We start from the raw sequence: 26,645 nt of genomic DNA, 5'->3' as shown, positions 1-26,645 counted from the left end.
AAAGCACGCTCAACAGATCAAACTGTCCGAAAAAGGCCGTCTGCATCCCTCATGTTTAGAAGAGAGGGATTTCGTTCTCTTTCCTTCACACATCAAAGAAAGCACTCGGGGAGGAAATAAACCATAATTAGGCATGAGCAAGCGAGCAGACCGACCCCTTCCTCTCCCTTTCCCCATCCCCGCCCCCCGGGCCCTGGCAACCATCCTGGGCGCGAGCGAGGAGCCGGCCACCGCAGCAGCTGCAACGAGCGCGCGTCCACGCCGCGCCCGTCGCTAGGATCTGGGCGGCGGCGGGGCCGGCCCGGGGTCGCGCGTACTCGGGAGCGCGCTCATGCAGCGGTTTTCTTCTCCCACAATCCAGAGGCTTGCGGCGCGGGAGGGGCGGGGAGTCGGCGGAAGGATATGGCCGCGGAGGGAGCTGCACGCTCCCTTTGACGGCTGGCTGGAGGCGCTAGTTGAGCGGCAAGGAGCGGGGTGTGATGCGGCACTGCGGTTCTGAGGCCGTTACTCCGGCTCCTCTAGAGAGGGCGGAGGAGGAGGCTGGAGCGCGGCGGTGATTTTGTGCCAGGGCTTCCCAGAGGCGCACTGAAAAGGCTGGCGGGGCTCGGGAAGCTGGGGGGTTAGGGACACTCATTCAAGCCCCCACCCCCCGGGAGGGGAAGGGGGCAGGCGGCGAGGCTCGAAGGCGGCTGAGAGATGGTGTGTGCTCGGGGGGAAGGAGCGAGCGCTGCCTGTCGTTGGTGAGGGGCTGCAGGCAGGGAAAGCTCCGTGGGTCAGATCTGTTCCATGCCCACTGGTGGGTGGAACGTGTTGAGCGGAACACTGAGGTCTAGCCTGGCGGCCGCTCGGAACCCTTAACGTAGTATCTAACGTGGGATTTCATTTAGCCCACGGTGGGATTAATTCGTTGGGGGCAGCCTCGCTGGTCTGGCTCCTCCAGGAGCTGGGCAACCTTGACGGGCTTTTTGTCTTGCTGCTCCAGCCCCTTCTCCCTTCCTCCTCCTCCAGATGCCTTTTCTCTGCCCCTCCTCGCCCGGTACAGACATTTCCAGCGCAGGCTGCCGCTCGTGGCTGCTGTCGAAGCCACTTTTCGGAATTTCGATTCGTTTCCCTCTGGGGTGTTTTTTGAGGAGGGAGAGTTTTTTTCCCCTCCACGATGGGATTTTCTTCCCGTGCCAAAGTGGACTTTCATTGATTTCTACTTACTTCTTCAGCGTTTAGTGACCAATACTCTAGGCGTTTTTTTGTGGTAGTTCCTTTTTTTTTTCAAGTACATTCTCTGTAAAATGGAGAACGAGGTTTTTACTCCCCTTCTGGAGCAGTTCATGACCAGCCCCTTGGTCACTTGGGTAAGTGGGGTGTTATTTGTTGCATATTTTGCTGCATTATTTGTGGCTGCAGAGATGGAGGTGGGCGTTCGTGTCGTAATGATCATTCTGTTCTAGGTTAAAACGTTTGGACCTCTGGCTGCAGGAAATGGGACCAACCTGGATGAATATGTGGCTTTGGTGGATGGGGTATTCTTGAACCAAGTCATGCTTCAAATGTAAGTGCTCTGTTTTTTCTTTCTAGGCAGCTTTTTTTTTTTTTTAATTGCATACTGTGAACTTAGAGACTATGTTTTAAGATCTTTGATCAGAAAAATTCAGGTGGTTTAAGAACTGCACCTTGAAAGGTGATAATCTTACGTGCCCACCCCATTTATCACAAGCCAGTAATTATACCTGTTAAAATTGTGAAACTTTAATTTTTCATTCTGCAAATCATGTATTGTCACTTACTGTCTTCAGTGCTGAAATCCAAACCACATTGTGTCCTTTTTGATAATTTGGTAAAATGAGGAGGAGAATTAGAATAGTTTCCTGAGGTGGGGGGCTGGGAGGGGAGCGTTTACTGTAAAGTTATGTGCATTTGGTACAGAATGTTTCTTATTAACCTTTGTGTCTAAAAATAAATAGCTCAAATTTTGAAACTGGTGAAGTAACAGATTTCAGAGAAAAGAATTTCAAATAGCAGTTCTGATTGGTGAAGACTGTTGCTGTAGGAAGTAATTTAAATGCATATAATAACTAAAGTCTGATTAGATGATTGATTGTGTGAATTATTTGATTAATATTTGGGGAATCATTTTAAGGTATTCTTAGAGCTTGTTTTGAAATGCAGGTGATTGAAATCTTGATGACAATTAGCTAATGATTTAGTAGGCAAATCTTTGTTTTTTATATTTATGTTGGTTTTAAGTAGAAAAGTGTTTTTGAGGTGGCAGTTGAATATCGAAATCACACTGGTAGCTGGATCAATGAAATAAAAACTCTTTTTATCATAGATATTGTAGCATTAGGTGCATTCTCAGCACATCAGTGTAGTGAATATTACAGCTGTGCTCAAAATTATGTGTATTAGCCTTGTTTCTCTTGAATACTACCTGATTACAAGAGTAGTTTGAAACTTTCTATTTTAAGATATTCTTTGTGTTAGATATGTGGGGAATTTAGTGCATTATTAGTAAATGTTACCAGAGAGTAAGTCTACTGTTAATAGACTAATACCCTAACATAAAAATGATCAATTCTGTATATTTTTGGTATTAGCTTTCTCTTTAGATTTTTCTACTTAAAAGAAGGTATAGTGAAATCCATGAATAACTGTTCCACTTGTAACTTCAGTCTGTGTACTCAGAGTCTTGTAGTCTGTATGCTCAGAGACTTTGTGTTGTTTTTCATATATGTGTTGATCCTACAGCAAAGTATTACACTACTACATGTTTCCAAAAGTGTTTTTTTTTCGTATAGGCACCCAAAGAAATATGTTATCTGAATGTATTTTTTTTTCTTAAGAAAGGAAAAGGGAATGTGGACATAATTATTTCCAGGGATAATAAATATATTTTGGGCAGCTTTCCCATGGAAGTATCTTTAATCTTTGAAATATCCCTCTATTTTCCAAGCAAAATGGTAGAATAATTAAACCAACTTTCTATTTTAGGGAACACAAATGACAGGAAGGGTGGCCATTACAGTAGATACTCAGAACTTGTTCCCCTATGTCTCTTTTCTTATTTGTTTTTAGACAGAAGATTTTGAGTTTGTATGTTGAACCCTAAAAAAAAGGTGTGTTCATAAATATAGGAAAATACATTAGTTTTCTCCTTTAATGGTTTTTATTTGAATGATTCTTTTTCCAAGAAATATTTAGTGGATTTTTTTTTGAAGCCAGAATAGTTAGCCGAGGTGCTAAAAACAGACAGTTTAGCTTGTTTCCACTTTGGGTATAGTTTTATACTTAAAATATATATGTGTGTGTATATTTTGAAGTAATGGTGTTCCAAAATAGTGGTTGCCAGGTGGTTTTTTTGGGAAGACTAGCTCCATTCCAAACCTCAAATCTGCTTCTGTTTTTAATTCCACCTTTTAGTTTCTTTAAAAGTTTTTTCAGTGTCCTAATTCTGTTCTGAATGACCTGTATAAATTAAAGGAAAAGAAAATTAAGAAAAAAAGAAAGACATATGTTTTAGTTTTTTAAAAATGTCTTATGAGATCAACACAAATTTATTGTAATTTATTACCTAATTATTTTCCTAATAGGGCAACAACATACACATTGTTTTAAAAGCTATATTTTGCTAATTTTGAAATCATTAAGATTTCTGCTGAGCACTTTGATTTATTATATTTGACTTTTGATTTATTATATTAAATTGTCAGTTGAAATTGTACCTAGTAAGTTAACCTAAAAATAATTTCTAGATTAAGTTTGGTTATAGAATTTGTGGGTGAGAACCGTTTATAAATGCAGCATATGGATTATTTTGTGTGTGTGACATTTCTTGTGCTTGGAGTTCATTGAGCTTCTTGGATCTGTGGTTTTATAGTTTTTATCAAATTTGGAAAAAATCTGGCCATTATTTCTTAAGTATATATGTATATATGTCTTTTCTTTGCCCCCTTTCCTCCTCTTGGAAGTCCAGTTACATGTAAATCAGGCTCCTTGATGTTTGTTGATATACCATTCAGTTTTCTTTTCAGTCTTTTTCTCTGTTTCACTTTGGATAATCTTGCTAAATTCATTAATCCTTTTTTCTGTAATGTTTAATCTGCTGTTAGTCCCATCCAGTGTGTTTTTCATTTTAGATACTGTAGTTCCATCTCTAAAAATTCAGTCTTTTTTTATATCTTCCATGTCTATAGATTTCATGTTTTGTCTTTTCTATAGCTTCTTGAACATAGAGAGTACAGTAATAATTGGCTTAATGTTCATGTCTTCTAATATTGCCTGTGCCGTTTCTTGGTTGGTTTTGATTGATTTTTCTTCTCACTATGGATTGTGCTTCCTTGCTTTTTGCATACCTGGTAATTTTTTATTAGATGCCAGACATTTGAAATTTTACTTTGTTGTTGGGTGCAGGATTTTTTTGCATCTCATTAAAAATATTTTTGAGCTTTGTTTTGGAATGCAGTTAAGTTACTTGGAAACAGTGGTCTTTTCAGATCTTGCTTTTAAGTTGTGTTAGGCAGTACCACTTTGCTTTGTTGCACTGTTGAGGCAAAACCCTTTTGAGTACTCTGACAGTGGGAACAGGGACCTATTCCTGGCCTTCTGGGTGGTGTTCCCTCTAATCCTTCTTAGTGGTTCTTTCACTGTCCGTGGATGGTTTCTTCACACATATGTACTGATAAGTACTCAGCTAAAGACTTGAGGGATAACCTGTGCAGATCTCTGGATCTTTCTGAGCAGCTCTCTCTTAGGTGCTCTGCTGTGTATATGAAGGTCACCTTGCCGTCCCCAGGCTAAGTTCTGTGTCCTGGATTCAGGGAGACCACTGTGCTCTGCCTCCGTTCCCCATTCCTGTTCTGCGGCCTAGAAACTCTTTCAAGGCAATAAACTGGTACAGTGGTAGGATTTATTTTGTATGTTTCCCATCTATGAAGGATCTACTGTTCTTTGTTGCCTGATGTCCATTGTTTTGAAAAATGCTTCGTATGTTTTGTGTCCTTCCCCACCCCATCCCCCTCAGTTGTTTCAGGCAGGAGGGTAAATTTGGTTCCTTTAATTTCATCTTGGCCAGATGTGAAAATCTGTTTATATACTTAAAACCTGCCTTGTATTCCCGCTTTCAGATGTGACAGAATTTTATTATAGGATCCTTATGGTAAAATTTTTTTTTTCACCTAAAGAGTAAGAATATTCATTAATTTAGTGACTTCTGGATTTGCCATTTTTGTCCCAGAATTTGAAAGTAAAGAGTGGACCTCTTCATTCTAGTTTATGACTCTGCCTTATCATTTCAGAGTCTGTTCACTGGTTTGGGATTCACTTTATTCAGAGATGAATCCTGAATTTCATTGAGTAGCTCCTTGAATCAAAGAATCTCTGTAAGAGCCTGTGACAAGGCATCAGTCCCCTAACTAATGGGAAGAGGAAGCTATTTAGAGGTCTGTAATGATGGCCAGCTCTTCTGCATGCTGCAGGGCATTTTCCTACTTCAACCAGATGAAATCTTTTTTCTTCAGTGCTAGTTATCAGACATAGGGCTTGGTGACAGTGAAGTGGAAATAATCATTTTCCTGTTTGAGATGTCATGCAGTTTTGCAACCAATTTAGGATATTACTTGCTGTGAATTTTTAAGGTATTTGTGACATTGTAGTTGATTTCATAATTTTAGTCATACTACTCTAAGCAGTTGAAAATATGGTTATGTTAGGGTTTTAAGTACTGACAAGTTGTTAATAGTATCAAAACCATATTTGGAAATTCTGTGATTCAACCCCACTAGATAGACCCCTGCAGTACTTGAATTATGTAGTAATTGTGATATACTTGTTCATGGCATTTCTTCTTTTAGAAATCTTGAATTTGAAGGGATTTAAAAAATCATCTACCATGAAAATCATTCTTATGTGACACATGGTCATCCAACTTCTGCTTAAGTATTTCCCGAGAAGCAGCTTCATAAAGTATACCTAAAGAAGGCATTAAATAGAGGAAGTTGACTGAGAAATCTTCCTTTATTCTACTAGTGCTTAAGATTCAAAAATACACTGTGCTAACTTCATGACTAAGTAACTGTCAAATGTCTAATAAAATACATGTTTTCTTACCAAGTATGGCATTGACTCTGAATTTTGGTATGGTCTCTCATACAGTTTTTGTTCAGTTTTTTTTTGTTGTTTTGTTTTGACTTCTTTAAGAACACACTCATGATATAGTCAGAGTTGCTCTCTTTCTACCTGGTTTTTTATTTACCTCCCAAGTATTTCTCAGATGTGTCCTTGACTCGGGTTAATGCAGTAGCCCCTGACTGGTTTTCTTATCTATCTTGCCCCACTTCAAGTTGTCTCCTCATCTGTAATCATGGGAAATTTTTCAATACGCAGATTTTATCATGTCACTCCTATCTGTAAGATGGCTCAGCAGGCTTCTTCTGCCTTCAGAGTAAACATGTTATGGAATGTCTAGACTACTTTGAGATCTGGCTACTGCCCGATTCTCTGTTTTTATCTTTGCATAGTACCAGTTCTCAGTGCATGCCCTAAGATTGAGCAAACTTAGAGTTCCCAAAGACAAGCTGTGTTCTCACATGTCTCTCTGCCTTTCTGTACACATTTCCCTTCCTTAGAACACTCTCCACCTCCTTACTAGTGTTTTCTTTAGCTTTGCAGCCATTCCCTGGCCCATCTGAGGCTTAGCACTCCTTGTGCTTCTGTAGGACCCTATATATACCTTGGTAAAAGCAGTTTTTGGTATGCTAGACTCTACTGACTAACCTGTGAGTGTCTTAGTACCAAAGACTATATCTTTTATATCTTTATTCCTAACACAGTGCTTGATACACAGTAGGTTCTTGCTATACTTACCTTGAATGAATGAATAGTAGGCTGTGTGGTAAAGTGGAATGAATTTGGGCTTTGCATCAGGTGGACTTGGTTTCACGTCACCATACCTGCCTGTTCATGTTTCCTCAAACAAGTCATGATCTTTCACAGCCTGGTTTTGTATGATCTCTATTGGTGTCATCTCACTTCTGAGTTTTCTCATTTATAAACAGGATAAAAAGAGAATCACAGAGTTATTATAAGAATCAAATAGGATGGTTTGTGCACGATGCTTAGCATATAGCGAGTGCTAAGTAAGTGTTAGCTGTTGAAATCTTTTATTTCTATTATAATAATAACTGTCTTCTGGACTTCCCTCCCTCCTCCCACCTTTTTTTTTGTGCCAGCAAATTCCTACTCAACCTTTAACATGCTGAGAATCCCCTTTGCAGAGTTAATTGTCCTCTCTTGTGTTATTCCTTAGCTACCTTTACTAAATTGTTAAATTGTTGTTACTACTAGACAGTTAGCATTTGGAGACTAGAGATTCAGTGTTACAAATCACCAGCACTTAGCATGGTGCGTGGCATGTATCATCAGCATGTAGCATAGATTGGTACATCTGAGTTTTCAGTAAAAGTCAAAGGAGTGAATGCACGTTTTGTAATTTTATTAATTGTCAAAATTTTGAGGACACTCTCTAGTGTTGTACAATTTTGTTTTACTTTTTAGTTTGTCTCCCTTTTTTCCCTAAATTAAAAAAAAATATTTGTTTTTGGCTTTGCTAGGTCTTCATTGCTGCACTGGTTTTTCTTGAGTTGTGCAGAGTGGGGGCTAGTCTCCAGTTGTGGTGCATGGACTTCACAGACCCTAGGGTGTGCCAGCTTCAGTAGTCGCGCTTCCTGTGCTCTCAAGCACAGGCTCAGTGGTCATGCTACACCGATTCTTTACCACTGAGTCACCAGGGAAGCCCTTTAGTTTGTCTTCCATTTCTCCTTGCTTTTGTTTTCCCTCTGTTCCCTTATTTATTGTAATTACCTTTATTGGAGTTTTTCCCTTATGTTTTATGTGAGGTGGTAAGAACAAGTCATAGTTGGTGGTTTTGTATGGTATTAGAATATATAGAGCCTTCAGTTTGCGTTCTAGTAACTTTCTTGTTGATGTTCAACATACTGAGATTTTTTGTCCCCAGCTCAACAGTAAAAATTCAAATTAATAATTTGTGGAATTTAGAATGCATAAATTCAGTTTTGTATCTGAAGAGGTAAATCCCAGCCTCCTATCACCATCCCTGACTCTGGCACCATGAAGTGGTCTTCTGTGCATGCCTGTGGACATCTTGCACGTACCTGAGGTCCAGGCTCTTGTACTCCCGCTTCCACACAGCTACTCCTTGGCCCAAGGATGTACACATCTGAGGCACTGAACACATCCTCAGAACTTACGGGAAAAGAGGCCTGTGCAGGTGCTGAATTTGGGTTAGAGGTATTTTAATAAGAAATTCCACAGTTCCAGATAAAGGAGTGTCATCATGAAATGGTAGTGTAGGGGTTTGTCCTCTTGTTTTCATGGACTGCTTGCCCAGTGGTGAGGGGCATGTGCTGAGGAGGGCCAGAGTGCCACTCTGGACAGAGACCTCTTTTGCCAGGATCTATAAACATAATGAGAAGGATAAAAGGGATGGTTCATTCAGAGATCACTTCATTCATTTAATAGCAAAATCTGTACACAAACTGTCTGATAGTTGTTTGGGATGTGATGCTGAGTAAGATATAGTCTTTTGCCCACTAGTAACGTAGACGACATGTAAACAAATTGCAGCGTGACATACGTGCTATGTAGTGGAATTATGTTCTTGGTACAGTGTTGGCACAGAGAAGTAATCATTTACATTGAATAGGAGCAGTCAAGTGAATAGAAGTCACAAATAGTGGCAGTAGGAGGGAGGACGTTTTAAGTAAAGAAAATAACATGAAAAGAAACATGAAAATGTGAATAAAAATGGTGGAATTGGGGAGCTGTAGGATATTTTCTGTGGCCAGAGCAGAGATTGTATGCTTCTTGCACATGGGAAATGAATTTGAAGAGGTGGAGAGTGGCAAGCTGTCCTTAAGAAACTGCATTGAGAAGATCGAGTGTTTTCCTGGAGAGATGAATATTTGTTCAGGTCCTCTCCAGAGAAATGAAACTGACAAGATTGTATCTGTGTCAGTGTGTCTGTATGTGTATGTGTGTACATGTGTGTGGGGAGAGAGAGATGTATTAATAGATTTATTTTAAAGAATTGGCTCAGGAGATTGTGGAGGCTTAGTCTGAAATTTAATGGAATGGGCCTGCGTGAACTCAGGGAAGAAATGCGCTGAGTTCAAAGGCAATTTTCTAGCAGAAAATTCTGTTTGTTCCATTAAGGTCTTCAAATGGCTGGACAATGCCCATCCCAATTATGGAGGATAATCTGCTCTACTTAAAATCGGTTGACTTAACATTGTTAATCTTGTCCAGAAAACACCTTCACAAAACATGCAGAATAATATTTGACCAAATATCTGGGCACTGTGTGTTCCAGCCAAGTTAACATATATAATTAGCCATCATAACTAGCGTTTGTTTAACTGGGTCCACAGGTATTCTTGGGAATCTTTAGAAATTTTAACTTTCTTGCTTTCATGTCAGTTTTTAAAATTCTTCTTCAATTAGTAATAGTAAAACATTTCTTTTGCAGTAGTAATTCCCTATTGAATGTTGGGGTTTTTTTTAATCATAGATTTTAAATTCGTTTCTTAAGTGACTTTTTTCAGACAGGCGCCTAAGACTCTTAGGATGTCTATGGACAGATCCTCAGAGATTCTTGATAATTTGTTTCTTTAAAATGTGTCACTCACTACTTTATTCCCATCTTGAAAAGCATTAATATAAACTAAAGAACATTGGAGTAATTAAGCAGATAGCATTTGCATTTTAGAAGGACTGAGTCTGAGGCCAGAACAGAGATAGAAACCACGTTGATGTAGAAATGATATGGAAGAGAGAGAATGCTGACGTGATGGAACTCGGCTACCGTTTTGGTATGGAGAATGAGAAAGGGATGTGTTTAAGATGATTATCAAGCTTTTTGCTTGGGTGGAGAATGGATGATAGAGGGGCTTCCCTGGTAATTCTGTATTACGAATTCGTCTTGCAGTGCAGGGAATGTGGGTTTGACCCAGGGATCTAAGATGTCACATGCAGCTAAGTCTATATGCCTTAATAAGACCTGATGCAGCTATATAGATATTAAAAAAAAAAAGAATGGATGATAGTGGTAGTGCCTTTTGTAAGTAAGACATTATGAAAAGTTAAGGGGAGGGGAAGTGTGGAAAATAATTTTATTTTGGAATGTCTGGTGAACAATGAGAAATATCTTGTGGGCAGGTGGATATACATAGGTTTGTGCTCAGGAGAAAGGCTTAGAATAGAGATAGAAATACGGGAATTAGCTTTTAAGTTTGTAATAGAAATTAAGGACATGGATTTCAAAAAATAAACAAAAGGGCCAATGACGTATCCTAGGAAGCAGCAACATTTAAAGGCTGGAAGTTAGAGGAAAGTGGAAAATTTCACAAGGCTGCTGGGAGGAAATCACAAAGGGAGTCAGTTAAAAATGAATACAAGTATTGTCTTGCAGGGTTGATGGCTTATTTGAGATTTGGAAACCACACATTTTAGCAAGCCAGTCAGCATGGTTGAGTTCGGTGATGCTTAGCACTCAGAAACTGACCCAGAAGATCTGTGGAGTTTATTCAAAATTAGGGATTGATTCAGATATGTGGAGTGGGAACATTTTCAGGTGAGAAGTGAAATGAATAGAATGTGAGCATTAAAGTGAGGAGGGAAGTGTCGTTAGGGGAGGTTGATAGACTAGAGTTTACAGTAATGAAAAGTTGGTTTAGAAGGAGTGAAGAAGTAAGACAGAGTAGTGTGTGATGTTGAGGTCAGAGGGGACTTTTGGAATTTGAGCTTTTGGAGGTTGCAATTCTGAGTGGTCATTTAGAGCCAAACTTACACCATAGTAATGGGTGAATACAATAAAATAGAGTGAAAGTGACTAAAGTTGAGAAGGAACTTATTTCCTTATGCTTTATGAAGCTATGGTCTCTTGATCACCATTAGAAGTAGGCAAAAGTATTTTGAATTAAAAAAGAAAGCTGGATAATAAATAGCTCATTTTAACGATGTTATAATTTAAGAAAATTTCAATAGTAGGGAAAGAAGACTAGTAATTGGAAATTTTATTAGCATAACCCTTGTATTAAAAATCAAACTTTGTGGAATAGCTAATAGTTTTTGGGAAGTTTTTTTAAATGATGTATTCTTAATGTGACTTACTTTCCTAATGATAACCAGAAAAATATTTGAACTTCACGTTACCATTGACAACATGACTGTTGCCTTTCCCTGGCGTGGTAAGGGACCAAGGATGATGGCTTCAGTTTTAGGTGTTGAGTTCTAGTCCTTGAATAAGACCTGGATTATTTATTACAAAGTGGTAGCGGATAAGACCTGGTAGGCTGCAGTCCATAGGGTCGCTAGGAGTCGGACACGACTGAGCGACTTCACTTTCACTTTTCACTTTCATGCATTGGAGAAGGAAGTGGCAACCCACTCCAGTGTTCTTGCCTGGAGAATCCCAGGGATGGGGGAGCCTGGTGGGCTGCCATCTCTGCGGTCGCAGAGTCGGACACGACTGAAGCAACTTAGCAGTAGATAAGAAGTGAAGAAAGACCCCTGGAGGCAATACGCCAATCCTTCTTATTTTTTTGTAAGATTAAGCAAGATTTTATTTGCCATTATTTCTGAGAATGTATTTTTTTAGGTATAATTGATTAACATTATATTAGTTTCAGGTATGCAGCATAATGATTCAGTATTTGCATATACTGTAAAATGATCACAGAAGTCCAATGAACATTCATCACTATTGCAGTCCATTTTTGCTGAGACTGGTTATGAAAGGGTAAATCACAGTAAAATCCTAGTCGATTTGAATGTTCAGTGAAAATGGAGTGTTGTTTACTTATAATTGAATGCTAATTTCATTTTCTCCAACTCTTTGTTTAAAATCTTTGCAGATGAATTAAACTGGATTTCTACCTCTGTAAATGTATATGTGGTGATTCAAAATCTTGCAATATATCATTTTATTGTTTTAAAGTTAAGTATTTGTGTTAAGTATTGAATATATATAACTGACCTAGATGAATGGTGAATGATCCCAAGCATGTATTTGAAAACAAGTCTCTTGTTAGTAGCTTTTCTCTTTGTTACTTTAGTTTTCATAAGTTTTATGTTTCTTTTCAATGAGAGAGTATGTGTGTGTGTTAGCAGGTTTGGATTAGGAACAAACCTAAAAGAGTAGGGAAGCTACTGTTTATATATATAAGTTAGAAGTTTGGTTTAGCTTCTTGAGTTACGGATAGTCAGGGAAACCTAAATAGGGAGGAAGCTCGATTTGGTTCAGATCTTGTAGAATGATTGGACTTGATAGCCATAGATGAGAGGAGGGTGTTTTAAAGTAGGGGAGCAGCTTGAGGGAAAAGTATATTATGTATATTTATTAATTGGAAGATGGTGAGGGGACTAGCCTTAGCAGAAAATCCAATTTGGGGACCCATAGTGGGCCAGATTATAGGAAACCTGAAAATTCACTAGTTATGAATTAGACTGCATATATAGGCATTGGAGAGCCATTTAAAATTCCTCATTAGGGGATTAAAGGTAATATTTTAGGAAAATCACTTTGGCATTAATTGGCAGCACAGATTGAGGAAGGAATTCATTTTTTATTCAGTTTATTGAGCATATACTATTTATAGTATTACAAGTACTGAGAATTACACCAGTGAATTAATGGAACTTAGAACTGGACATGGAACAACAGACTGGTTTCAAATAGGAAAAGGAGTACGTCAAGGCTGTATATTGTCACCCTGCTTATTTAACTTATATGCAGAGTACATCATGAGAAACGCTGGGCTGGAAGAAGCACAAGCTGGAATCAAGATTGCTGGGAGAACTATCAATAACCTCAGATATGCAGATGACACCACCCTTATGGCAGAAAGTGAAGAGGAACTAAAAAGTCTCTTGGTGAAAGTGGAGAGTGGAAAAGTTGGCTTAAAGCTCAACATTCAGAAAATGAATATCATGGCATCTGGTCCCATCACCTCATGGGAAGTAGATAGGGAAACAATGGAAACAGTGTCAGACTTTATCTTTTTGGGCTCCAAAATCACTGCAGATGGTGATTGCAGCCATGAAATTAAAAGACGCTTACTCCTTGGAAGAGAAGTTATGACCAACCTAGACAGCATATTCAAAAGCAGAGACATTACATTGCCAACAAAGGCCCTTTTAGTCAAGGCTGTGGTTTTTCTAGTGGTCATGTATGGATGCGAGAGTTGGACTGTGAAGATAGCTGAGCGCCGAAGAATTGATGCTTTCAAACTGTGGTGTTGGAGAAGACTCTTGAGAGTCCCTTGGACTGCAAGGAGATCCAACCAGTCCATTCTAAAGATCAACCCTGGGATTTCTTTGGAAGGAATGATGCTAAAGCTGAAACTCCAATACTTTGGCCACCTCATGCAAACAGTTGACTCATTGGAAAAGACTCTGATGCTGGGAGAGATTGGGGGCAGGAGGAAAAGGGGACAACAGAGGATGAGATGGCTGGATGGCGTCACTGACTCGATGGATATGAGTTTGAGTGAACTCCGGGAGATGGTGAAGGACAGGGAGGCTGGTGGGCTGTGATTCATGGGGTTGCAAAGAGTCGGACACGACTGAGTGACTGAACTGAACTGAACTGAATATTCTATTAATACTAGTGTTTGAGGAATAGGTAAGGAAGATAGATGGGTAGTAGTGATGTCATTTATGCTTTTGGTTTTGAGGTCCTTGATCAGGGGAGGTGTATGACTAGAGAAGGAGCAAATTCAAGAATTACTGCAAAAGAATTAATGGAATTCTAGTTACAGTGTGTGAAAAGGAAGATTGAAAGATGATGCGAAGATATAAGTTGAGCAGACAGACTATATTTAAAATTATGTGCTTACAAGAAAAATGATGTGAAGTTTGAATACTTAATTTTAACATTTAAATGTGTGAGATAGCAGTGTGTTTCGACAATGAGGCCTAATTTTTATGAGAAATATTTCATTTGCTATGTGTCTGTGCTCTTGTTTAAATTCTCATGACTATCATTTAGTGCATGTTTTGTTTATGAATTTATTTTGCAGAATAGTTTTAGGATGTGTTATTACAATTATTTTGGGCTTTTAGAATGCATTAAAGTCTACATTTATAGAATATAGCTTATCTAGGAGATTTAACAATCCCCTGAAAATTAGGTTGCTTGTGGGTTTTGTTTTTGGTTTTTTGGTTGTGCTGTGCACCTTTCTTGACCAAGAAACTCTCCTGTTGCAGTTTAACTGTTTAGAATTTAGCTATCTTTATGGCATACATCTGGTAATTGTAAGGATTTAAAGTTTTGTCTGTGCTAATAGACGTTAAAACAGTGTTTCAGAGTTTAGAGAGTGCTGTCTTCAAATTTTTCTGTTATCTGAGAATATTCGTATATTATACATTATTCTGAAGACAGGCTATTACACAGTTATTTACTCTGGCCTTCTTTGCATAGTTCTCCAGAGGTTTTTTTTTTCTTAATTCTATTTTTAAAATGAAATTCTTTATAGAGAAATTAAATTCCGTATTTAGTGAATATTGCATGTTTTTCCTCTGAACATCCCATTATCCATCAATGACATCCCATTATCCATCAACTTTGCTGTTCCTAGGCACTTTTAAAATATTAAGTCATATGTTCCTCTATTAAAAACTAGTGATCCATATTTATGAAATTGGAGGTCCCTGGAACAGTTTACTCCTCCCGTTTGTAGACCATCTTGCCTGTTAGTAATTTCTTACCTCCCTATTTGTGCTTTTCTTCTTACTTGGTTTTCAATTGATCACGTATTTTTCAATGCTATGCTTGTTATATGTGTGGCTATTTTTTCCCTTCTGTTTTACTTCTTTTTACTGTATTTTTTCTTCATTTCAGTCTGTCCTTATCATTGCCTTTTTAATAGGCATCTATTGTTTTGCCTTTAATTGGTGGACTTATAATGAAGTTAGCTTGTGATTCTTTTGGATCACTTTTATGGTATACCAAAAAGGGCATATATTAAACCAGTATCATTTAATAGAATTCTGCTGTTAATAGAATTCATATTCTTAGAGTTATCCCTAGAGTTATGGGAACTATTTTTGTTTAATATTAGAGAAACTGATGATGAAAAGGCATTTTCTTACCAAATTTTAAAACTTCTTACTTGAGATAAGTTTCTCTGACTGTGTATTTTAGTTCATTAATTAGAAGAGATTATACTTTAGAAAATACTTTTTAAGGTTTTTTGTAATTTTAGAGGGCTTTATTACTTCTCAAAAATGACAATGATACATGTCATTGATAATTAATCAAATGAACTATTTAAATTTAAATCCTAGGAGGATTTATGGACTTCAGGTTAAGTATCTTTAGAGAATTGATAGTGTGGGAGTGAAAGCCATACTAGTTAATAAGTTGGTCACTGATCAAGGATAATACCTAACTGCACATCAGCTCAGTTTGAGGTTTCTTGAGTCTCTAGGGTAACTGGATCTGGAGCATATACTGCCCTAGTATACTGATTTAGACAGACTCCTGTGACCCTTTCTGAAGGCCTAAGGGCAGTGGATGAAAGTTCCACCACTGGTCGGTGATGCCCATTGGTACTATATAAACAATTTTTGTCTCAGTGACTCACCATGTGGTTGATCACTGAGTACGTGAAGATTCTGTTACTTTATGAAGGCACTGATTAGCATAATGCTAAGTCCTCAGAGTTCCATAGTCAAGAACAGGAGTTGATTAGCCTAACACAGTGGTCTCAAAGTGAGACCAGCAGATAGCTGGGAGTCTGTCTGGTTGTCTCTCAAGTCAGAATTATCTTCATAATAATATTAAGATAGCATTTGCCTTTCTTACCCGTGTTGCAAAAGCAGTAATGGTAGAAGAGCAAGAGTGGGTAAAACTGCTCACATCTTAGCATAAATGGTGGAGTAGCACCAGACTGTGCTGGTAGTCATTATATTTTCCACACTATATACTTATGTATGTACTTATATTCTTCACACTATGTATTTGCAGTTAAAAAGAAGACCAGCTTTACTTTAAAATGTCTTGATAAAGTAAAATTTACCTTGGTTAGTCTTGACTCCTGAGTGTGTCTTTTTTACATTCTGAAGGACAAAATGGGAAGTATGCCTAAAACAATTTTGTTGTATAATGGGGTATGGTGATTATCTCAAGAAAAAATACTCATGATTTTTTGATTTGCAAGGCAGAGCAAGTCTCTGTTTTGTGGAACACTGTTTTTACTTGAGAGAATGACTGATGGGCAAACTATAGTTATTCAAGCTTGAGTTCTCTGCAAACACTTTCTCAAAAATGAATAAAGTGAGCCTATCACTTCAAGGAAGATATCTGATACTATGTGTTGTCGGTGATAAGACTAAATTACAGAAATTATGAACTTGGTAGATTCTCAATATTTGAAGACTTTTCTGGTGAGACTGGAGGTGATAATAATGTAATTTTAAAATATTGAATAATAAAATGTGCAATGTTGGGAAGATCTGTGTAACTCAGTGAAAACAGTATTTTCAAAATGACCGGTGCTTGGTAAGAAATCATGCATATGTAAAAGATCCATTCAACGTGTCAGATAAACCAGTAGGTTTTAATGTTATAACAGCAAGACAAGTTCATTGATAAGGGCTCGAATTCCAGATTGTGTCCAGCCTTTTAAAAAAGTAGCATTTCACTGAGTTTTGATAGTATCAGAGAAGAATATCAGTAATTATCTGAAAGGGCTATTAAAGTACTCTTCCTTTTTCTGATTGCATGTTTGTGTAAGGTCAACTTTTTTCATATACTTAGAGCAAAATAATGTATCACAACACATTGAATGTAGAAGTGGATTTAACAATTCATATGTCTTCTACTAAGCCAAACATTAAAGAGACTTGAAATTTACAAAGTTATGAAAGAATGTCATTCCCTACTAAAATTTTTTTATTGGTTTTGAAAAGAATACTTGTCATAAAAAGGCTCTTTATGTTAACATACAATGAGTTTGTTATTTTTAGATAGACTGACAAATTATTTTTTACTTCCTAATTTTAATATCTAATATAGTAAAATATAGATAGATATAACACATAAATAGCTCCTTAGAGTTATCAATAATTTTTAGGAGTGGAAAAGACATCTTCAGACCGAAAAGTTAGAAAACTGCTAACCTAATATTTGAAGAGCTCATGTTGTATCATTCTAACAAGTAAGGGGTGTATCTTTAGTCATTTTATCCAATTCACATAAAACCAGAGTTAAGTGTATTGTAGTTTTATTCTCTTTGGGTCCATTTGCGATTTTTAAATCAGAGCATTAATTCTGTTTGTTAAGGAAAGATTGTGCTGTACTGCTAGCTCAGTCTTGGGCTAACTAGAAAATGTCAGATATTTCTTCAACTTTTGAATCTTAAATTCTCTATCTTAAATTATGAAAGTGTTTTAATACATGAAGATGGTTGGGGCTGTGTCCATAATCTCAATGCGGTAATTGTGTGTCATATACCTCTCCAAGAATGACTGTTTAGTCATCGTGAAGATCAAATTAGTTAAAATGTGAAAATGTTTTATAGATTTATAAAAGATTATATTGATACTACATTTTATTATTGGCCATCATGCATTATGATTGAGTTTGTGAGAAGGGGGAGATGCTAAGGTGAAGGGATACTTTCTTTTTTAAAACCATTTAGTTCCCTGATACCTTACTACTTGGATAACCCTAAATGTGATGATATTTTTCCAGTTAATATTTCATAAAGCTATCGTTCTGGTATATGTGCATTTGAAATTAAATATGCAAATTAGTTATTTCAGAATGTTTCAAGATGACATGTAAATACTATTCATTTATGTTTTATGTGATATATCTCAAAATTTAAAAAAAAAAGCCCTGTGTACAACTAGCTTTAAATTAGAATGGCATTGTCAAAAACATGAGCACATGTAGTTGTTAGGCACCAACACTAAACAGATGGTCCAAGAGAATATATAACAGGTTTGCAGTCTGGGTAGAAGAGCATAAAGCCATTAAAACTATCAGATTTCTCTTTTTCATAGATAATAGTCAATGAATAAATAAAGATATAATCCTCGTTACATAAGGACCAAATCTTAGAATATTAGTTGCAGAATTGCTAACTTTTCCTTCCTCTTTTATTCTTAATTTAAAAATTACTGTATGCAGTGACAGATAATACTATAGCCTGTTTATTGAAATTAATGTATCTTGTCATAAGTAGGTCATTTATAAATGTGAAATTGCTTGAGGCAGTCTTTTATTGCCATGTTGCATTTAACTTGTGGCTGGACAGATTTGAGCTATATTTATATTGCTAGGCTATTTGCCTCTCTCAATTTTCATCTTATAAGAGGAAACGGACAGTTTGAAATTACTTTGACTTAGAGATAGCTGTGTATGATTAGAAAGGTACTTCCTCACATATTATGCGTGTATCATTCAATAGCTCATCTTTTATTTTAGAAAAAGGTTTTTTCAAAGATAGTCTTTTTTTTTAAGGTGTGCCTTCAAAAACTTAAAACTTCATTAATTATGACTCTTCCTGAATTAATCTTTGTTTAGCATTTTAAGTATTAAACATGAAGGAAAAACAGGATTTTACAATACTGAATAGACTACAGTTTCTTTTTAGAGATTTCTGGACTTATAGTAAGTATGTTTAAATTGCTACACTATGACCCCTGTATCCTGTAAAGAAATAAACCTTAAAATATACAGTGGGAGTGGAGTCCTTTCTGTCTTTCATAGAATGCATACTTTTTACAGAAGAAATGTTTTATAGTTTTATTTTCTTACGTTTATGCATAGTATCACACATCTTGTGACTCTGAATCTCTAGCATTGAGTGCCACATCTATGACCTCATATTTTTCCTAAAAGTAAATAAAAAAGCTTCATGAAACAGCATTTTTTGTATTGTTTCCCTCTTTAAAAGAGTTTTCTACATGGTTAAGGTGAGGTGAGGTGGTGAAGTCGCTCAGTCGTGTCCGACTCTTTGCGACCCCATGAACTGTAACCTACTAGGCTTCTCCGTCGATGGGATTCACCAGGCAAGAATACTGGAGTGGATTGCCATTTGGTTAAAAGAATTAGTTAATGCCAAAAGGTTCACAGTGAAAAACTATAATCTCTGACCTAACTTAGCCACATTTAATTTCTGTTCCCCAGAGTAAAACTTTTAACTTTTTTAAAAAAGTAGTTTTCTCTGTCACTTAGCCCAGAATGTAGTGAGAATATACCCATCCTAGTAATTCTTTTTATTTTTTTTACCCTAGTAGTTCTTGATTTATCCCTTTCAGACAGTATCTACTAACTTCCTGATAATGGTAGGTGAGATTTTAGCTTTTTTTATGTCCCATCTGTTTATTTTCTTCACTATCCTTCTAATTTATTGCAAGTTAAATCAGTAATCAATATTCATATGTAATGTTTTCTTCAGAGGCAGGTAGCATATCCTTATTATATTTTTTTTCTTTTTTAAAAAATACTTCTTTTCCTAAAGTTACTAATTTTCTTAAATTGCATTATTTCCAGTAGATCCATCCTTAAATGTTTAATAGCGTTTCATGGGAATTGAGATTAAGACTTTTCGGGCAGTTTCACCTGAGAGAAGTCTCTCACATAAAGAGATGACGTTCTTGGGGTCAAAAGGCCTGTTTTCAGGGTCCTAACATATGTCAGTATGACCCTAACTCAAATTAAGCATGAATCAAATGGGAAACCCAAGCCTTGTAATTGAAAGTTTATTGCTTTCACTCCATGCCTAGAGTGCTTAGCAGTTACCCCCATCTCCAGTTCAGAACTTTATGGGTAGACTGTGATGCAATATCCAATGGTTCTAAAGCAGTAGGAACTTTCCAGTTCTGATTGATTACTAAAATAACTTCCCAGAGGTACAGTGTAGATTAGAAACTGAAATTGAGGTCTTGAGTACCTAGGTATCAGCCAGTTCTTACCAAAGAATTGCACTATTCCTTTGAAATTGCTTATGAGTCTGCTAGATCTACTATATCTAGTATCTTGTAGGATCTACTAATTATCTAGAAATCCCCTCAAATCCCATGTTAATCATAGCAAATATCTATAAACATAAAGCCACTAGAAAACTTTCATTCCCCTGTCTTTTAAGACCCCTGTTGAAAGTGAGGTTAATAATAGGTGTTGAAGTACTTTCTGTAAATTTTTCAAAATACTTTCTCTAACATCTCTTAATTGCATATTTCCTATTTTCCTAGACTGCTAAAATAATTTTATCTACTATACTTAGTGTATAAAAACTGGACCGTTCCTGCTCTTTATATTCAGAATTGTTTTAATTGTTATACACAGTCTTTCTCAGAGGCTGAGGAAACGATACAGAACTTACATATTTTTTTCTGCAAAAATTTCTTAAAAAATTTGAGCAAACTAATATTCTAAATTCTTAAAACTTGCTAATTCTTAGAGAAGAGCTTTATGCAAAGGAGACTATAGGCCTTTCTGGCAATTTAATAAATTTTGAAATATCATACGAGTAATGTTGGACATAAAATATTAACAGAAACTTGTAAGACTTAAGTTTAAAAGCACTTTAAGAACACAGAGAAACTTGGTAACAACTCTGTGAAGGCAAAGATAATATTTACATTATAAAATTAGTTAAAGTGGGAATGAAATCACATGTGTTTATTGGAATATTATGCATCTATTCCAAAGTATAATCTGAATTATGTATTGTCATTAAACAGTGGGCTTGTACTGTATATTTGTGGGATTTTTGGTTTACATACCTCTTCAGTAGTACTACTAAAATAGAATTTCTTAAATATTTTTCATCTGAATTAAATACCTAGATTTTTAAAGAAAATAGTACTGTAATGAACTGGAAAGGGGAAGGAAATGAATCTTCTTTAGTTTAATTAATCACTATGAAAACAATCAGGAATATGCTCAAACAAACAAGCAATGATTTATTGTACACATGGATTTTATAGATGACATTGCCAAAACCATTTTCTGTTGGTATTGTCTTTGTTTTCTTGAGTAAGAGAAAAGATTGAAAGAGAGTAAAGGGAAGAATCAGTGAGAGCCTAGGCAAATTACTACTTTGGACTTCAATTTTCTGATTTATAGTGAAACTAGATAATCTCTAAAGTATTTTTGGGGTCTAAATGTTATCATTTAGGAGATAGTTATAGGTGAGAGGTAATTTAAGAGAATTCAAATACAGAATAAGGAAAATAGAAATAAAACATGGAAGAAGACTAACGAGAAAAGATACTTACTGAATGTCTGTGATTACAAATGAAATTTATGTACCTGTAGTATACCTAACATTTTTTTTTTTAACTGAGTTATTCCTACGGTCTTTTCTCAATTACAAATGTACTTTTCTCCACAGTGATAGCTTGACTAAACTAAGCTCTTATACATTAAGTAGATTCCCAGGAGAAATCTCAATAACCTCAGATATGCAGATGATACCACCCTTATGGCAGAAAGTGAAGAGGAACTAAAAAGCCTCTTGATGAAAGTGAAAGAGGAGAGTGAAAAAGTTGGCTTAAAACTCAACATTCAGAAAACGAAGATCATGGCATCCGGTCCCATCACTCCATGGGAAATAGATGGGGAAACAGTGGAAACAGTGTCAGACTTTATTTTTGGGGGCTCCAAAATCACTGCAGATGGTGACTGCAGCCATGAAATTAAAAGATGCTTACTCCTTGGAAGAAGAGTTATGAGCAACCTAGATAGCATATTCAAAAGCAGAGACATTACTTTGCCGACTAAGGTCCGCCTAGTCAAGGCTATGGTTCTTCCTGTGGTCATGTATGGATGTGAGAGTTGGACTGTGAAGAAGGCTGAGCGCCGAAGAATTGATGCTTTTGAACTGTGGTGTTGGAGAAGACTCTTGAGAGTCCCTTGGACTACAAGGAGATCCAACCAGTCCATTCTAAAGGAGATCAACCCGGGGATTTCTTTGGAAGGAATGATGCTAAAGCTGAAACTCCAGTACTTTGGCCACCTCATGCAAAGAGTTGACTCATTGGAGAAGACTTTGATGCTGGGAGGGATTGGGGGCAGGAGGAGAAGGGGACGACAGAGGATGAGATGGCTGGATGGCATCACGGACTCGATGGACGTTAGTCTGAGTGAACTGTGGGAGTTGGTGATGGACAGGGAGGCCTGGCGTGCTGCGTGCGATTCATGGGGTCACAAAGAGTTGGACACAACTGAGCGACTGAACTGAACTGAATATAGCTACAGTATGTATGTGTAGTATGTAACTTACTGACAAAAAGTATGCCAAGTTAGTTACATAAAACAGGATTTTCCCTTAAGCTGTCTGAATTTTTAACCATGGCTTGACCTTACTGCTGTTTATCTTTTGTCTGCCATGGCATGTAATCTGACTTCTGTGATATAGACTCCTTATTTTTGTGGGTAACTAGTTCTGGTTGGTACCTTTATCTAAGAGACCTACTTTTCCACTTATACATCCATTTGCTTTGGGCTATTCATTGTTCATTATTTGCTTTAAGAATAAGTCAGTCACAAGTGAAATTTAACTTATTTTTCTATTATTATTGCTTGTTCTGTATGTCTCAAATTGTGGTTTAGAACCGTGTTATTCAACTGATCTTTGGGACACAAACCTTAGTAGGGATGTCTACTCGAGTCTGCCAAATGACTTTAGCTTGGAGAATGTCATCTCGTAACTCTTTAATAGTAAGCAACAATTTTTAAAACTCTTTGCTTGCTATACATCAACATGAATCTACCACGGGTATACACGTGTTCCCCATCCTGAACCCCACCAATACAATATTGTAAAGTAATTAGCCTCCAATTAAAATAAATAAGTTTATATTTAAAAAAACTCTTTGCTTGGTCTCAGATCATTCATTGTTTTTATCTATTCAAACATTTGCTAAGGATATATGCTGATTTTAGAGAATAATAAGATAAGGTCCCTGCTGTCAGGGAACTTACATTCTGGTGAGAAAGTAAAAGGCATAAAGGCAATTAGTACTGGAAGACCTATAATAGAATGATGTACCAAACATGGGAATAGTAGTTACACTATGGGGTGGGGCTGATGGAGTAATAGTCTAGGATTGTGAGGACAATTCAGTGTTAAAGATGTAACAATGTAATATTCACTACATTAACACATTAAATGAGAAGAATCACATGAAGTCGATATTTGAGAAATTCACCAGTTAAGATATTAAATAGAATTAGGAGGGAACTTAATTTGAAGGAGGGTGTTGATCAGAAAATGACAGTGAACATTAGGTATTTATGGCAAAACATTAAAAGCAGTCTTATGAAATTTGAGAACAAAATAAGGATAGCTCTTATCTCCATTATTATTGGTTAATACAGTAAGTAAAAAACAGAAATGAGATGTGCAATTGGAAAGGAGATAAATTGTCATTTACTTACATTTTTCAGCTAGAAAATCCAAGAAAATGAACTGAATAAATTTTAAAAGGTGGTTAATCAGAAGTGTAATGTACAAAAACTACAATTTTCCTATTACACACTAGCAGTGACCAAGAAGACAGTGTGATAGAAAACAAACCCATTTCAGCAACAAAAACCCAAGGGAAAAAAAGCCTACTTAAATATGTAAATACCATTGTGCATAAATTTAAAAAATTTACTAATGTGAATGTATCAAATTAGTTTTAATAAAATCCCAATAAATCTCAACAAACTTTTTCATAGAATCTTAATAAATATCCTAAAACTCATAGAAAAGAGCAGCAAGTGTGACTAAGCAGGACAATATACAAAACAAAGGAGAAGAACTTGCTCTAATAGAATAAAGATGGCAATAAAGCCATAGTAATATTTAAAGGGTTTTAATGACATAGGAATAGACAGATGGGTTAAAGAAACAGAACAAATGCCAAAAGTATAGCCACACTTGCATGCACACTTAGATAGAAATCTAGTATAATCATAGAGATCAGCGGAAAACAATAAGCTCTTTAGTAATTGGTGTTGGGATCATTGATTTTCAATATGCAAAAACTATAAATTATATTCTAGAGAACCTGTAAGAGCACCAACAAACAGGATTTCTAAATATAAGAGAAATACACAAAAATTTACTGTATTTACATATCAGTAGTAATCTACTAGCAAATATATTTTTAAAAATTACGTTCACATTAACAGCAAAAACTGGAAGGAATTTATGAATGTAGCTAATAAAAGCCCTTCCTAAAGAAAAGTAAACTGGTTTTATAGTAAAAATTTTTAGTAAAAATTAAAAGTGGATCATATCAATGACTTATGTGCAATTAAGGAAACAGTCAACAAAATGAAAAGACAATCTATGATAGTTATAAAAGAAGTTATATATTAAAAGATTATGATCACTGATAATTATGGGGAATCATAAGTGTATACTGATATAAACATACATAAATTGAAGATAGATGTAAATCAGATTATTGACATAGTTTCAAAGTATGTCTTCACAAAATAATTTCAAAAGGAAAATAGCGACTACCATGGAGAAAACTGGCAGATACCAGTTTAATCAAGTGATAAAAGTGAATATTATCAGTAATGGGATAAAGTGAAACCATGTACCTCCTCTTAGCATGCACTGAGAAGATCAGAGCATCTCTTCTGCATTTCTCCTGTCAAAGATATGTAACCTGAACTTAATTATGAGCAGTATACAATTTAATCAGACAAACCCAATTGAAGGACATTCTATAAAAAATTGGCTTATAACTTTTTAAAGTACCTAGGTCATGAATTTCAAGGAAAGATAGAAACTGTTCCAACTGAAAGAGACTAGGGATTGTAATTCAGAATACTGAATGTCAAGTGTGGTTTTGAGCTAGACCCTTTTCCTATAAATCCATTTGTAATTGGAGCAAATTTTAATGGATTCTAAAGATTGGATGATAGTAATTACATGATTGTTAATTTCCCAGTTTTGATAGTTAATGTGTTACTATAAGATAAATACTAAAATGTGTGTGGATTCTTGGGTATCAGTCCATCAGTTTATTCTCAGGTGGTTTAGGAAAAAAACTGTATTGTCCATGCAACTTTTTTGTTAATCTGTTGCCCCTTAGCTCCTTTAGTCTCCTTTGTTCATTTCAGGTGTTGTTTTTTTTTTTTTTCTGTGTTTTTTTGGATTTTTGTGTGTGTGTCTTCAAATTCACTGATCTTTTGTAATAGTTTCTTATCTTCTGTTACACAAATAAATTTTTCATTTCAGATATTATATTTTTTAGCCTTAGAAGTTCCATTTGGGTTTTTAAAAATATGGGCCAAAGAACTAAATAGACATTTCTCCAAAGAAGACATAGGGATGACTAACAAACACATGAAAAGATGCTCAACATCACTCATTATCAGAGAAATGCAAATCAAAACTACAATGAGGTACGATTTCACACCAGTCAGAATGGTTGCGATCCAAAAGTCTACAAGCAATAAATGCTGGAGAGCGTGTGGAGAAAAGGGAACCCTCTTACACTGTTGGCGGGAATGCAAACTAGTACAGCCACTATGGAGAACAGTGTGGAGATTCCTTACAAAACTGGAAATAGAACTGCCTTATGACCCAGCAATCCCACTGCTGGGCATACACACCGAGGAAACCAGAATTGAAAGAGACGCGTGCACCCCAGTGTTCATCGAAGCACTGTTTATAATAGCCAGGACATGGAAACAACCTAGATGTCCATCAGCAGATGAATGGATAAGAAAGCAATGGTACATATACACAATGGAGTATTACTCAGCCATTAAAAAGAATACATTTGAATCAGTTCTGATGAGGTGGATGAAACTGGAGCCGATTATACAGAGTGAAGTAAGCCAGAAAGAAAAACACCAATACAGTATACTAACACATATATATGGAATTTAGAAAGATGGTAATGATAACCCTGTATGCGAGACAGCAAAAGAGACACAGATGTATAGAACAGACTTTTGGACTCTGTGGGAGAGGGCGAGGGTGGGATGATTTGGGAGAATGGCATTGAAGCATGTATACTATCATGTAAGAAATGAATCACCAGTCTATGTTCGATACAGGGTACAGGATGCTTGGGGCTGGTGCACTGGGATGACCCAGAGAGATGCTATGGGGAGAGTGGTGGGAGGGGGGTTCAGGATTGGGAACTCATGAAAACCGTGGCGGATTCATGTCAATGTATGGCAAAACCAATACAGTATTGTAAAAAAAAATAAAAAGAGCACACACACACACAAAGTAATGTCTCAAAATAAAAGATGAGACAAGGGAAAATTTTGCAAATCAAAATAAAATATAAGACTAGGATATTTTTCTTTTTTTAAAAAAAGATGTAAAAGAGAGGGATACATTATAAAGCATTGAACATGCAGTATATAGATAACAGGAATTTCTGAGATAGCCAAAACAAGGGGTTAGAACAAATAATAAAATTTAAAAAAAATAAATAGAAGTAGTTAACTTTTCTTTCATATAATGTTTATTTTTTAAAAGTTCTTTAGTGTATTCATAGTAGCTCTTTTGAAATCCTTGTTTGCTGTGTCCATGGTCTCTTAATTTCTGGGTCTGTTTCTGTTAACTGTTTCCATTTTCTTTCCTGTTCACAAA

At 36.3% G+C, this 26,645-nt stretch overlaps 1 protein-coding gene across 4 annotated transcripts in view; it reads left to right on the top strand.

Annotated features, from left to right (window-relative positions):
* The first annotated feature begins 226 nt into the window (after positions 1-226).
* CCDC88A (coiled-coil domain containing 88A) overlaps positions 227-26,645 on the top strand; it is a 115,919-nt gene continuing 89,500 nt past the window's right edge. For all 4 annotated transcript variants that reach the window (XM_040224859.1, XM_040224858.1, XM_040224857.1 and 1 more), the window contains exons 1-2: positions 227-1,349; positions 1,446-1,546. In XM_040224859.1, the coding sequence (XP_040080793.1) occupies positions 1,287-1,349; positions 1,446-1,546 (164 nt within the window). In that variant the 5' untranslated portion in view covers positions 227-1,286. The remainder of the gene's footprint in view (positions 1,350-1,445; positions 1,547-26,645) is intronic.

Source organism: Oryx dammah, unplaced genomic scaffold (genome assembly GCF_014754425.2).
Source record: "Oryx dammah isolate SB20612 unplaced genomic scaffold, SCBI_Odam_1.1 HiC_scaffold_25, whole genome shotgun sequence".
Taxonomy (NCBI): Eukaryota; Metazoa; Chordata; class Mammalia; order Artiodactyla; family Bovidae; genus Oryx; species Oryx dammah.
This window is presented reverse-complemented; position numbering and strand designations above follow the sequence as displayed.